At 34.8% G+C, this 15,708-nt stretch overlaps 1 protein-coding gene across 2 annotated transcripts in view; it reads left to right on the forward strand.

Moving 5' to 3' along the window:
- CEP72 (centrosomal protein 72) overlaps positions 1–15,708 on the forward strand; it is a 68,914-nt gene that overhangs the window by 46,660 nt on the left and 6,546 nt on the right. For both annotated transcript variants that reach the window (XM_020985663.2, XM_020985664.2), the window contains exons 10-11: positions 3,734–3,860; positions 14,349–14,460. In XM_020985663.2, the coding sequence (XP_020841322.1) occupies positions 3,734–3,860; positions 14,349–14,460 (239 nt within the window). The remainder of the gene's footprint in view (positions 1–3,733; positions 3,861–14,348; positions 14,461–15,708) is intronic.

Below are 15,708 nucleotides of genomic sequence, written 5' to 3' on the forward strand. Positions count from 1 at the left end.
TCAGGGACTACCTCTGTTGCACATTCTAGGTCTTATACTTTTCTCTATTTTCTCGTATTTTACTTTTTAAATGTCTGTTGCTTTTACAACAACCATTTCTGGATAAATTCTCCTCATCTATTAAGAGATAGACTTTTTATTTAAGAAGGACATTGACAAACAAGAATGAATCCCAAGGATGGTGATTAAGAGAGCTCAGCCACTAGCTGTGTCACAACTTGTTCATGAAGGGTACTACTACTACTACTACTAATAGTTAGCATTGATATAGCAACTACTATATCCAGGCCTTTGCTAGGCACTTAACAAATATTATTTCATTTGATCCTCACAACAACCCTGGGAGATAGTTGCTATTTTTATTCCCATTTTGCAGTTGAGGAAACTGAGGCAAACAGAGGTTAAATGACCTGCCCAAGGTCACACAGCTAGTAAGTTTCTGAGACTGAATTTGAACTCAGGTTTCCTGACTCTGGGCCCAGTGCCTTATCTGCTGCACTAACTAGGTAGCTGTACTAATACCTTAAGAGTCCCATCAAGCATGATTTTGGTGTACTGTTTCCATTTCACAATGTGAAACCTTTTGTGCTCTACCCATCTTATTAGAAGGACCATTAATTAAACTCATGATGGATAGTTCTGGATGAAGGATAATCATGTTTCTCAGTGTGATCCTTTCAGTAGCAACTGGAGTCTAATAACATGAAAGCAATTGTTTCTTGAACATAATGAAATGAGTGTCTACTTCTAAAAGTTTACAGCTCCAAAAAGCCTAGTGATTTGATCTGTCCAGTTCTTGGTACCTGGTCTTTCAGGTACCAGAAACCTCCAGGAACCCTTAAGATCATATGTACTCAAAGGGGGATGTTAATGCTGGACAGTTCACTTTAAATCTTGCAAGTCTATAACCTGTTCTAATTCCCTCAAAAAAGTCAGACTTAAGAATAATTTAATGAATAAGAACCATTAAAATAGTCAGATAATGTACTTGTATTTTCTAGTACACAAGGAGTCTGATAAGCCTTTGAACTTCTTTAGTCTGTAGCAAAGCAAGCATCAATAGCTTGTTGTGAATTATATCCAGAATTATCTGGATTCTCCCCATCTGATGTATCACTAAAGACTTAACTGATTGGGAAGGAGCCTGAATTTTATTTGGTCTGATTTTCCATCCCTTGTCATGTGAGCCACTATCCATTTCAAGACTTCTGTTGCCATGGCATCATCCAGCAGTTAGCCAATGTACCCTCAATATAAAGGTGTGGTGTATGTTGATGTGCTCATGAAGTGAGGACTCTCAGGTCTCTGCCCACTAAACTGGCAGTGTGAAAGAAGGTTCAGATATGGGGGGAAATGGTGAAAGTATATTGACCTCCTTCCCAGGTAAAAACAAACAGTCCCTTACTGGTCTCAGCCACAGAGATGGAGAAAAAATGGATAAGTGAGATCAATAATCCCACCCTGCTCTAGCTGGACATGATGAGGAACAGATGAAGCAATTGGAATAACTCCTTTATTCAGTTCTTAGTAACCTGCTATTAATCATTAGGGACATCTACTTTCACTGGCCACATAGGGTAATTAAACAGACAATTTTGCATAAGACTACTCCAGCCTCCTTCATCCATGTTACTAGGGAGGTACTGGTTGGGACCCACTACCACTACTACTAACATATACCTGAAATTATTTAATTTTAACCATAGGAGATAGTTTAGACAGCCCCAAGGATTTCCATTTAGCCCTTCCAACAATAACTGTCATAAGGATTACTATGGCAGAGAGAATGTTGCCCAGGGTAAAGATAACAGATTCCTAATTTTAACAGAAAGCAAGTCTGTGGTTACCAAGTGCCTTGGCAAGATCAGAATAGAGAGTTTCAGGATACAAGCAAAATTTTCAATCTAAGCAGATGGACCAGGATCAGAACAACTGACCTTTGAACAAGTATTGACTCCCAAGAACTCATAATATCCGTGCCCTAAATACACTCCCTGAATCAGCCACCACAACTGAGGCCCAAATGGGGAGCCCTCCACCTATGGTATTTTTTTCTCAAAGCCTGAAGCAGAAATTAGAATACCTCCATGAAGTTATTGAGGGGCCCTTAGTAGAATTGTAACATGGCCAGTATCCAGCCACCCTTTATATATTTGATACTCTCCCTTTTCTTACCACAGTAACTTGGGCATATGGCTTACTAGTCCCCCAAGGGTCCTGCAGTTAAAATAATCCAAGCTCTAGTGGAACTAGAGTCACCAATAGGAAAATTCATACTCCCAGTCCTTTAAATCTGGATACAAAGACATTTGTGGCTTCAAACACCCAAGTAGAGTAGAGGCTTTCAGGAAAATCAGAAGTTTTAGAAGGGTAGAAGCATCCTTGCTATCTTGCTTCTAGACATCCCAATATAATTTTATCAATACCTTTGCATTTATTAAACATGAGCAAGTGTGTCATCACTCTCTGACCACCTAGCATGGTGGTAGGCCTCATACTTCCTACCATTAATTACAGAGAGTTTGTATGAATGAATGGTCCTGCTCATCTGAATAGCTGCTGGATCTGCCCCAATCTGCAGATTTCAGACTTCACTAATTGGCCCAGATTTTTCTGTTGATCTAAGTAAAGACCTGTAGATGGTGCCTAAAGTCATTCTGGGGAAGGGAGGTGTGGGGAGGGGGAATGTATATCTAGAAGGTGTGAACTAATTGTACTAGAAGCAGGCTGGCTATAAGGAGTGGGGAGAGGCAGAGGAAACGGGAAGGATCATAAATCCAGTCTGCCAAACCCATCTCTTTTAAAAATGTACCCCTTTTCCTGCTTTCTTAAAATAAAAAAAAATTAATCATGAGGCCATAATAAAATATTTTTTTAAAAAAAACAACAAACAAAACAAAAAGACTCTGCCTACAGTGCCAAATATTGTGTGGGCTAAGCCTAAATTTAGTTTAGACCAGAGGTTCTAGGTTTTGTTTGTGTTTGCTTAAAACACAGCAGACAATAATGGCCCATAAAATCCACTTAAATCTGGTTCAGAATTGAAGTTTATGAACATATGATGCAAGAATTAAAAAAAATACAAAACATAACTCTCCTTCTGCAGCTCTTAACTGAAGGAAGCCCTTGCCAGCAGTTGGAATGCCAGAAAATATCATTTTTGAGACCTGCTCAGCTTTCTGACCAGTTCTTTTATAATTCAAACTTGGCTTGCAAAGAGCGTCAGGAGCACTAGGCACTCCAGTTGTCACATTCAACAATAGCACACATGGTAGATGGTAGCCTGGAAAGAGCCTTGATCTCGATGTTTTTAACAGTGACTTGAATAAAGGCATGAGTAGCATGTTTTTCAGATTTTCTCTTGTTTACAGAATGCTTTATGCTTATTAATTTTTGACATTGAGATGTTTATTATATTTGAACACGTCTTATGTCTTGCTTAATAGGGTTCCTTGAAGCCAGTGACTATTATTTAATTTTGGTAATGCCTTATAGAGTTATATGAATACCTGTATTATCAGAAATACTGAAAAGACATTAGGTTCAGAAATTATAATACTTACATTGTTGCTAATGCCTAAGGGTAATTTATTCTAGGGCTTCTCAAACTTTTTCCACTTGAAACCCTTCAGCGCTCCTTGAACTGTGGGTCATGATGGGGTTGTGACCCACAGTTTAAGAAGCGATGGTAGTCAATTTTGTTTTTATTATCTCTATATTTTTATGCCATCAGGATACCTTGAAACAACAGTTAAGCAAGTCACTGGAAGAAAACAATAGTTTAAAATCACGTTTGTTAAATATGGAACAAGGTGCCAAGCAGGAAGATTCTTCAGCTCTATTAACTGTGCAGATTAATGGTGAGTTTAAAATTCATTCAGTTATATAGTCTTTAATAAATTGATATTTTGGCATTTAATCACAGGCAAAATTAAATACTAAAGTAATAAAAACTGTATTATACTAACACACACACATCTGAGAAGAACCATACCTTGAAATTATATAGCAAGAGAAGTAAGAAACAGCACAGACATATTTTGCCTGATGTCATTTTTAATTGTGTCTGTAAGTATATACTATTAATCAAGACAATACCAGGGCATTTAGCTCTGTTGAAGGAAAGATGTAAATGGCATAACTGAACATCAGTGTTCAAAAGCAGGCAAGAGATTAAAATTTAAAAAAGGAGAAAGAAGAGATCAAAGTGGGGAAATGAAGATTATTTTATTCTTTTTCTTTAAAAAAAATTTATTTTTCCCCATTACATGTAAAAACAATTTTCCCAGTTACATGTAAAAACAATGGTTTCCACATTTTCTCCCACTTCCCTCCCCTGTCCTCTCATTGAGAAGGCAAGCAGTTTGATAAATGTTATACATGTGCAGTCAAAGAGAACACAGACCAAAAAAAAAAACCCAAGAAAAATAAAGAACTTTTAAAAAACAGTATGCTTCAATCTGCATTCAGATTCCATCAGTTTTTTCTCTGGTGGTGGATAGCATTTTTCATCATGTGCCCTTCAGAATTGTCTTGGATCTTTGTATTTCTGAGAATAGCTGTCATTCACAGTTGATCATTGTGCAATATTCTTGTTACTGCGCAGTGTTGTGGTTCTGCTCACCTCACTTTTCATCAGTTCATGTAAGTCTTTCAAGGTTTTTCTGAAAGCATCCTGTTCATCATTTTTTATAGCCTGATAGTACTCCATTGCATTCATATACAGCAACTTGTTCAGCCATTCCCCAATTGATGGGCATCCACTCAGTTTCCAGTTCTTTGCTAATGTAAAAAGAGTTGCTATAAATATTTTTGTACATATACCTCCTTTTCTCTTTTTTTAAAAAATCTCTTTGGGTTACAGATCTAAAAGTGGTATTGCTAGATCAAAGAGTATGAACAGTTTTATACTCCTTTGGGCATAGTTCTAAATTGCTCTCCAGAACGGTTGAATCAGTTCATAAGCTGATCAACAGTGCATTAGTGTCCCAGTTTTCCCATATCCCCTCCAACATTTTGTCATTTGCCTTTTCTATCATATTAGCCAATATGATAGGTGTGAGGTGATGCCTCAGTTGTTTTGATTTGCATTTCTCTAATTAATAGTGATTTAGAGGATTTTTTCATTTATAACTATAGAAAGCTTTGATTTCTTCTTAAAACTGCCTATTCATATCCTTTGACCATTTATCAATTGAGGAATGACTTATATTCTTATAAATTTGACTTAGTTCTTTATATATTTGAGAGATAAAGCCTTTATCAGAGAAACTTGCTATAAAATATTTCCCCCAGTTTTCTGCTTTCCTTCCAATCTAGGTTGTATTGGTTTTGTTGGTGCAAAAACTTTATTTTAATGTAATCAAAGTTATCCATTTTATTTCCTGAAATGCTCTCTGTCTCTCGTTTGCTATTAATTCTTTCCTTATACATAGATCTGATAGGTAAATTATTCCACACTCTCCTAATTTGCTTATGGTGTCACCCTTTGTGTCTAAATCATGTACCCATTTTGACAATATCTTGATATATGGTGCGAAGTGTTGACCTATACCTAGTTTCTGACAAACTGCTTTCCAGGTTTCCCTGAAGTTTTTGTCAAATAGTGAGTTTGAGTTTTTGTCCCAAGAGTTTGTATCCTTGTATTTATCAGAGATCACTGTGGTTATTTCCTACTGTGTATTGTGTACCTAATCTGTTCCACTGATATACCACTGTATTTCTTAGCCAGTGCCAGATTGTTTTGATGATTACCACTTTGTAATATAGTTTAAGATCTGGTGTGACTAGACTGACTTCCTTCACCTTTTTCTCCCTTAATTCCCTTGATATTCTTGACCTTTTATTCTTCCAAATGATCTTGTTTTGTTTTGTTTTGTTTTTTCCCTAGGCACTTTCCCTAAGTCTGCTGAATTCAGATATTTCTGAATATCCACACTATCTATTCACCCCCAATAATTGTGGGAATTTTACTGGGAAAACTGGGAGAAATTGTTACTGTCTCTAGCTACCTTAAATTAGAATTTGGTTAAAATATAGTTAACTATTATTTTGAAATTTTATTGGTTAGTTCAGCATGGTCCATGATATACTCGTTTATTAGAACTAACAAAAAAGAGAACAGGACAAAAATTAATGTCTTTCAGTTCTCCAGTGACCTTCTGATTGATCTTTTGAAAAGTAGAAGTACAGAAGGACTGAATCAATTAGATCTATCATTCATCAACTTATTTTAGTTTTCCTTTGAACCTACTTATATTTGGGGAGCATTACTCTCTTGAAATTATCGGTGCGATAGATTTGTAACTACCAACATATATTTTTACCTGTCACAAAATGTCTTCTTTCATAAGATTCAATGGTTCCTTTAAATTCTGATATTCCCATATTTGTTAAATAAGTTTATGTTCACCAAACCACATCATTCATATTTTATAGACATTGGTCATATACCTTTCTTATTATTATCTTTCCAGAAAGAAGTACCATACCTCTCTTTGTCTAATAGTTCTCTCATTCTTTGCTTATTTTAATCACCCTTTTCTGGACCACCTCCATATTCATGTTGATCTATGAATACCAGAACTATATACATTCCGCCAGGTCCAGCTACATCAAGGTTTTGAAGAAGGGTGAAATAATATTTTCTCTTTTGTTTCTAAACTTATTGTGACAGTGTTCAACATTTGTAGATGTTTTTGTCATGGTATTACTGTATGTTGAGAGCAGTTTATAATGATTCTTGTATCCTTTTTCTGGATCTTAACTGACAACCTAGATCACACTCTCATAAATATGGTTTAGATTTATTTTTTCTAAACATAACTATTTGTGGTTGCATTGAATTCTTCTGCAAATTTAATAGCATTTTTGAGGTCTTTAATCAGTCCCACTTAGTTTAATGTTTTTGCTATTAGATTTTTCATTGTGTATCCCATTTTCCCAGTCTTTTATAAAAATATTAAATAATACTAGTCCCAGAACTGATACTTGGGAGGCAGATTCATTTTAAAAATTTCTCCATCCAGAGAAGTGCTCTTTACCCCCAACTCTTATTTCCTTGCTTTAAGGTAAGTTGATCCTACACAAATTCCTGCTTTGATGCCTCATTGTGTTGTGGAATTGATCCTGGGTTCTTAAAGCCTGTACTACTGGACTGTAAACCGTGGTAGGTTCTGTCATTCTGGAAAGATTTTTAGTATGGATTCAGTCTATTTTTTTAGTTAATAGTTAGAAAAAGTTTATATATGAAACCACAAATCTATATTTTATTTTTAATTTATATTAAGTTTAGTGTGTTAGAATCAACATTGCCCTGTTTTGGGTTTTTTTTTTTTGCATTACCATCACTCCTCATTTCTTCTATCTCTCCCCTCAAATAAAACTCTTTCCTTTTAACAAATAACTATAGTCAGGCACAACAAGTCTCTGTTGTTTGGATTGTATTCAGACGCATAGTCTCATTCTGCACCTATTTTCCTGTTATCACTACTAAGAGGCAGCATACTTCATTGACAGTCTTCTGGAGTGTGATTGGTCATTGATGTGAGTTGTTAAGTCCTTCCAAATTTGTTTGTCTTTATAGTATTGTGGTCATTGTGTAAATAGTCTTTCTAGTTCCGATCACCTCTTTATCAGTTCAGGCTTCCTTGAATCTGTCCCTTTTGATATTCTTTATAGTTCAATAATTGCATTCTTTTAAAAAATTTCCTCTTTAGTGTGTTTTTATTTATTTTATTAACATTTTCTAATTACATGTAAACATTTTTAGCAGTCATTTTAAAAATTTTGAGTTCCAAATTCTATTCCTCCCTCCTGCCCCTCTCCCCCTACCCTTTGAGAAAGTGAAAGAAAACACACACAAACCCAGGAAATATAAAGAAAGTAAAATAAATGTGCTTCAGTCTGCATTCAAAGTTTATCAGTTTTCTCTGTGGAGATGGATAGCATTTTTCATCTTAGATCCTTTGGAATTGTCTTAGATCATTGTTTTGATCAGTGTAGTTTCACAGTTGAACATCTTTACAATATTGCTGTTGCTCTGTACAATATCCTCCTGGTTCTCACTTCACCTTGCATCAGTTCATATAACATCTTCTCAGGTTTTTCTGAAAGCATACTACTACTCATCATTTCTTATAGCAAGATAGTATTCCATCACAATCATATAGAACAACTTGTTCAGCCATTCCCCAGTTGATGGGCATCCCCTCAATTTCTAACACAAAAGAGGAGATACTTTTACCGTATTAAGGAAAAGTCCATTTATTCCTGAGCTGTTGTTTTTAACATAATCAGATATTGTGTCAAAAAATTTTATGCATCTATTGTTACAATCATGTAATTTTTTATTACTTGTTATTAATAATGGTTTTTATGTTTATATTTTTCCTAAAATCTGTACACATTCCTGGGGTAAAGCCAGCCAGGTTATATTGTATACTTTTTAATATGTTGCAGAGCCTTTTGTTAATGTTTTATTCAGTATTTCTGGTTAGAGATATTGGTCTGTAGCTTTGTCTCTTAAAGTCTCACCTTGGTTTTTGGTATCAGGATATTTGTCTAGAAGGGAGTTTGATGGGTCTTTCACTGTTGTTGCAAATAATTTTTGTACTGATATAATTAATTTTTCCTTGGATGTTAATTAGAATTTACTTGTAAGGCCATCTGGTCCTTTTTTGTCTGTGTGTGTGGATTAATTTATGGGTTGTTCAATTTATTTCTAAGATTTAGGTTATTTAAATTATTGTTCTGATCATTTAGGCACTTCATATATTTGTAAATATTTATCCATTTCACTAAAATGATTTCTAGTGGAATATAATTAATTGGGCAACACATTTTTTAATAATTTCATTTATTGCTTTTTCATTTAAGAGTTCTCTGTTTTTATTTTGGCAATTTGATTTGGTTTTCTTCTTTCTTAAAAAAGGCAGAGTAACAGGTGGTTTGTCTTTAGTTAACCCCCCCAAAAAAAGCTTTTTAGCTCTATTTAGCATTCCAGTAGTTTTTAGTCATGTTCAGCTTTATATTTCTCATTTGATATTTGTTTTAATGTATAGTGGAGATTATTTGATTTGTTGCTTTTTCAGGGTTTTTTTGGTTTGTTTTTGTGTTTTATGGGTATGTGTGTCTGTGTGTTTTAGTTATATACCTAGTTCATTGATATGTTTTTTCTCTCTTTTGTTAAATAAAGTATTCATAGAGATAAACTCTGGCCAGAGTGGGGAGAAGAGGAGGGAGAAGTTGCATTTGTTAAATTTTAGTTTTCTTATCATTGGTCTTTTGGGAGCCCTTTTCATTTATCTGTTGGGGTGAAGGTGAAAGAGCTGGGCTTTCACAATTTTTCACGTTCCCATTTTAACTGGAAGCTGCCCCGTAACATTTTAATACAGTGTAACCAAATCCAAAAAATTGTAAAGCTTTACTGTAACACTATTTAGCAGATTGTCAATGTATAACATTGATAACCTTCTTTTGGAACGAATCGTCCCATGTTCATGTAACATGTGTACTCAGAACTAGTTAAAGATGATGTTTTCATTTACAATAGCCACACTTTTCAGGTTACTGAATCTTAGGGTACATGTAATTGAAATCCTGAGAAATATTATTTTTTAGTTGAGTCTATTTTTAGTATTTACCCAGATGTAGTCTTTGTTGTCAAAATATAACTATGTAGTTTAACTAGTTCTTAGAAGGTATAGACGTCATTTGCAGCAAAAAATCAGTTGTGGTAAAAGCAAAGACTGTGAGTCGACCTCAGTTCTAGTTCTGGCTCTGGCTCAAGTGACAAGTAATACACCATACATCTCTGCACCATGGTTTCCTTTATTTATGAAATGTGAGTTAACCTATATTTGTAAGATCCCTTCCAGCTATAAGATTCAGTGATTTCTAATCAAAATATGTGAATCTAAATAATTCCTCTGATACACTCACAAAAATATAGGATAGCTTACGATAGTAGCTCTTCTCCTGGTCAGAAGGCTTCCATGATCATTTCTTCTGCCTGTAGTTTCTGCCCTAACTTTTTTTGAGCCATGAACCCATCAAGGCTTCCCTTTGGAGTTTTGTAGATCTCTTGGTAAGTGGATTTTTTTAAAAAAATAAATGATAATGCTGTTCTTTCCTCTTAAAAGTATTGGTATAAAAAGATGTTTTCTTATAGCTACTTGTACCCCAACTACTTATACCCTCAACTGCTGTTCATTAAAGAAGAAAGTAACTTTTTGTTTCTCCCTTAATACAGTGAATATGTCCTTCCCTATCAGGATCAAAATTTGTTTCCATTGTCATAGCAACCAGCTGCTGTTACCATTTCTACCTTCTTTTCTATGTTTATTGGGAAGGGTATGCTTCACAACTTCTCCATTTCACATATGCCAAGTTCAACTTAATCCCAGCTATGTTGGGTTCATTTGCTGACTGAAGTAATGCTTCTGTTTTTTTTCCACTCTCATGTCTATAGTTTAATTTCTGTAAGAATTATTTATTTAAAATACAATGGGGACTTGTTTCCTAAATCCAGGGAAGCACTAACTCACAAAATGGCCTTGTGCTAATAGAACTTTATAATTAAAAACAAAACAAAACAAAACTGTTTAGTACATTTTTGTACAAGGCATAATCTGGAAAATTTTAAAGTTACAGCTGCACACTTTTTTCCATGCTTCCTCATTTAGGATTGGTAGATTATCAGGTGTTATTTCTACTTTCAGAAAGCGTGTTGCCTTTCCTTTAATAGGTTATATTTGAAGTCAGAGATAGGAGTTGGGATAGGGAAAGGAACTGTACTTGTAATTTCATTGGGATAAGGAACTTCTAGGTGAAGAAACTCCCTCTACTTTCTTGGCAGCCTGTAATCTTAGAGAGTTTCCTAAAGCACTTAGGGTTAAGGGAAAGTTGCTCAAGATCCCATAGCCATTACATGTCAAAGGCAAGACTTTAATCCTTCCTGGTTCTAAGACTGGTTCTCTATTCAGCGTACCATGCTTTTTCCTCTCCCTTCAGAGATATTAACGTTTATTATAAGCTTCACCTTACTCAGTACGAAAACTCTCTGCTTGTTAATTCCCAAAATCTCCCCTTGAATACCTCTTATAGATGAAAATCTTCCTTTCTACCTTTATCTGACTGTACTCTGTGCTGTGCACACCCTGCATTCCACCCAGACTAAACTCAACATTTCATCTTCCACCTCTGTGGATTCACAGAGGCCATTTATACTTGTAGTTGTACAATTATTTGCTCATATTTCCACTTCTTAGAACTCAAATGGTACTTCCTCCATGGTGAATTCTTTAGTTCCCATCACCATCAACAACCTAATGTTCTCTCCTTTTTTAGGTTACTTTATATTTACTTACTGGTTAAAAGATGAATCTTCCTCTCCTCGCCCCTACGCTTTGCAATTGAATATAGGCTTTTTGAGGGCAGGGACTGTTTTGATCTTGTTTCTTTTCCCCTAGCACCTAATGCTTGGCACATAGAAGGCACACAACCAGTGTTGAATTGAACTAGCTGTTGAATGAGCAAGTCAAGTGGAGTGAAGTTAAACCTGAGTGGTTGAATTTGAAGCAAAGTAAAACTCATGGATTAAGAATATCTTTTTGGTTATACCCTTTGTTTTTATAGCTTCATTTGTTATTGCTATGATCTTTTACTTTTAGAGGAATATTACTAGTTGGAACTTGTAGTGAAGTATTGCTCTGTTACCTTATAATGGTATGGAAGTGACCTTGGGTTCTCAGAGGCTTTGCCAGCAGAACTCACTAATAGATCTTGCCAGAATGGAGGTGAGGGGTGGGGGTGGGGTGTGAATCCTCCTCCTCCTTTGAGGGAAGCATTTCAGCAGAGTGGATAGATTCAGAAACTATGTGGCTGAGAGTTGATGGATGAATGATGGAATGGTGAGGATGTTGGAGGCAGTGAGTACAAATGATTTTTTTTCTTTGAGTTTGTTTGCAAAAGGGAAGAATGATATAAGACAAAATAGTCTGAGGGGATGGTGGAGCAAGTGAAGATTTTTAACAACTATAGGGTACTTGTGAGTACATTTGTAGGCATTCAGGATCCAAAAGATAGGGAGAGACTGAAGGTAAAAAAAAAAAGACAATGATATTAGTCATATCATTGTTTATACATTATTATGTACATTATTAATCATAGATTGAGCTCCAGGAAGAGAAGAGGGTTGGGCACCTCTCTGAGACTATAGCAGAAAAGTTAGAGGTGGGTGAAAATATTGAGGATTTCAAGGTATAGTGTAGAGGATGAAGGGAACTCATTATGGATAGTCTCAACTTAATTCAGCAAAGTAGGAATCAAGGTAATTTGCTGAGAGCAAGGGGGTGCATATGGGAGGAGGAGTTTGAGAAGATTTAGAACATCTGCTATAGGGCCTGGGTTAGAAAGTCAGTGAGGGAAAAATAAAAGAACTGCCACACAGAAATGCATGCCATGAGTCAATTAGGTAACATGAAATTGTAGTGGAGCAGTTTAGGAGGTAGGAGACAGGATTGAGAAGACTGTCAGGACATGCCCCCTGGAAGGATCAGGGGATGAAGGTTCAAGGGTGGAGGATAAAGTATAATCTAATTCATTAACTTTAAGTAGAATGCAAACTTCTTGAAGTTAAAGATTGTTTGGGAGAAGAAGAGTTTATCTTTATATCACCATCTTAGCACTGTGCTTGGGCCATGATAGATACTTAATAAATGGTTATTGAATTGAGTAAGGTTACAATTATGAAAGGAGGAGGAGAGTGAAACCAGAGCAGAGATAATAAACTAGGAAAATATGGAGAGACTGAAATACTGTAACTTTATATTTCTTATTTTTCAAGGGTAATCATAGTGACGTTCTTGCTTTTTAAAAATTTTTATTATTTTTTATTTGTGGAATAAAATAAGCATTTCTATAACAGTATAATAAAAAAGATGATTGCACACGAAACTGCATATCTATTATGTACAACTTGCTATTCCCTTTAAATAAATAATAAAATTATCATGTAAATTATATTTGTGTGGGGGTGTGTGGGGGTGTAAAATCATTCTACACATACTTCTATTTATCAGTTCTTTCTCTGGCTGTAGGTAGCATCAACTTTCATTATGGCCATTATAGTTAATTTTGGTATTTATAATAGTCAGAATTACTTAATTGTTCAAAGTTGTTCTTAAAACAATATTGCTGTTGCTATATACAACGTTCTCTTGCTTCTGCTCATTTCACCCTTCATTATTTCATGCAAATCTATCCATGTTTTTCTAAGATCATTGAGCTTATTATTTCTTATAGCACAGTAGTATTCATCACAATCATACATCACAACTTATTTATCCATTCCCCAGTTGAAAGACATCCCTGCAATTTCCAGTTCTTTGCCACCACAAAGAGAGCTGCTGTTAATGTTTTAGAACGTATAGGTTCTCTTCCTTTTTTCCCTAATCATCTTTGGAAATAGACCTAGTAGTGGTATTTCTGGGTCAAAGGATATAGGCAGTTTAATAACTCTTTGGGTATAATTCCAAATTGTTCTCCAAAATGGTTGGATCAGTTCACAGTTCCACTATCAATCATTTCAGCTAATCTGATAGGTATAAAATAATGTCTCAGGATTGTTTTAATTTGCTTTTCTTTAATCAATAATGATTTAGAGCAATTTTTACATGATGTATAAATTGACTATATATATGCATATAAATGTATAAATTGACCATAAATTTTATAGTCAATAAATTGTTTTTATTTCTACATTAGAAAACTGCCTGTTCATATCCTTTGACCATTTATCACTTGGGGAATCACTCATATTTTTATACATTTAACAAAGTTCTTTTTATATTTGAGATATGAGACCTTTATCTGAGAAACTGTCCATAAAATTTTTTTTCTCAGTTTTCTGCTTTTCTTCTGATCTTGGCTATGTTTGTTTTATTTGTACTAAACCTTTTTAATTTAACATAATTGAAATTATCCATTTTACACCTTACTTTGCTCTCTGTCTCTTGTTTATTTAAAAATTGTTCACCTATATAAGTCTGACAAGTAATATGTTCCATGTTCTTCAAATTTTCTTGTAATATCTCTTTATATCTAGGTCATGTTTTCTAAGAAGCACAGATAGATGTTCTTTGTTAAAATTGATCTAATGAGCGAGTTTTACAGATTTATTTTTAATTAACTTCATGACTTATATGTATGAAAATTTGTGTTTTTTTAAATTACATTTATTTTTTGGAGTACAACTATCATCAAATTCTAAAAATTAAGTTTAGATTCACAATTTATAGAAACAAATGACAAAACATAATACTAAAGATATTCCATTTCTATTTTAGAACTTCAAAACAGTAATCAGGAGTTATCCAGTGAAATTGATAACTTAAAAGAACATCTTGAACACTATGCCAAGATTCAGGAACTGACAGAGATGCTTCAGGAAAGTCACAGGTACATTATTGCTAGGAATGTATGATTTTAAGGCATTACTACTTATAAAATCATACGAGGGAGAACATTTAGAGGTTTTATGGTATTGTGAAAGGAGCAGTGGATGAGGAGACCTGTATTCTCATTCTCATCCTGGTCCTGGGACCTAACTGACTAGTTAATATTAACTTACCTCTCTGCGCCTCAATTTCTCATCTATGAAATGAATCTCATCATTTAAAGTCCTTTCAGATCTACAACTCTAATGTCTTACTAGAGATTCATAAAGAAAACTGAGGTTCTTAGGGAAGGGCACTAAAACTGGGAGCTCACTCTCATGAATAGAAAGCTATGAATATGAGGAATTTTATAGATTTTTCAAATACGCAGAGATTAAATAACTCCATTTCTATTGCTGATACTTGGAATGTTTTGCTGTTATTATGTCTTCAACCAGAAAAATGCTTGTTTATTCTTTTTGTTTCCTGCTCTTAAAATTATTCCAAATCCTGAATAAAGTATTTTTGCCAATCCTGTGATGACTTAATTTTTAAAAATAGTGTTTAGTGTGGAAATAATGAAAAGACTTGGGTTGTAAATTAGAAGAACAGCATGCCAGAGAAAAACTTAAGGCTCTGAAGAGAAATTTGGCAAGAGGTATATTTTGGAGGTTAGATTGAGTAAGGTTTAGAATAGAAATGGATACTAGGGAGACACTGCTGAAGGATGGGACATTAAAGATAGGGGGAAGAAATATTGGAAGAATTTCTCTGATTTGGAAATAGTGCAGGTATGTGCTTGTCCTTGGAGTATGCATGCCTTTTTTGCATGGTAGCTGTTACAAGTCTAGGGTAGAAATTTTCTCCTTCCCTCTGCCCATCTTTGTTCCCTCCTTAGGCCAAAGGTGAGAATGCTATTGTTAGAAGCCTCAAAGAATTTGGAAGCAAACTCTAGCATTCCCATCATTCCCAGCCTACAGTTGTAGTCCAGGTCACAGCTGGAAACCAGACCACCACTGTGTAGGAATTGAAGGTTAAAAGTGATTGATTTGTTTGTTGTAAAGAGAGAAGTGATATTTTGTCAGATGAGAAATGACTGGGGTGAATAGGAAATGAAAGTAATCACATAGATAGTATTGCTCAGGCATAAAGGACTTTTCCAAGAGCCATTTAATTCACCAGTTGATAATGATCAAAGGATGTGAATAGGCAGTTTTCAGAGGAAGAAATCAGCTATCAATAATCATACAAAAAATACTCTAAATCACTA

Source organism: Phascolarctos cinereus, unplaced genomic scaffold (genome assembly GCF_003287225.1).
Source record: "Phascolarctos cinereus isolate Bilbo 61053 unplaced genomic scaffold, phaCin_HiC Scaffold_4;HRSCAF=312, whole genome shotgun sequence".
Lineage (NCBI taxonomy): Eukaryota > Metazoa > Chordata > Mammalia > Diprotodontia > Phascolarctidae > Phascolarctos > Phascolarctos cinereus.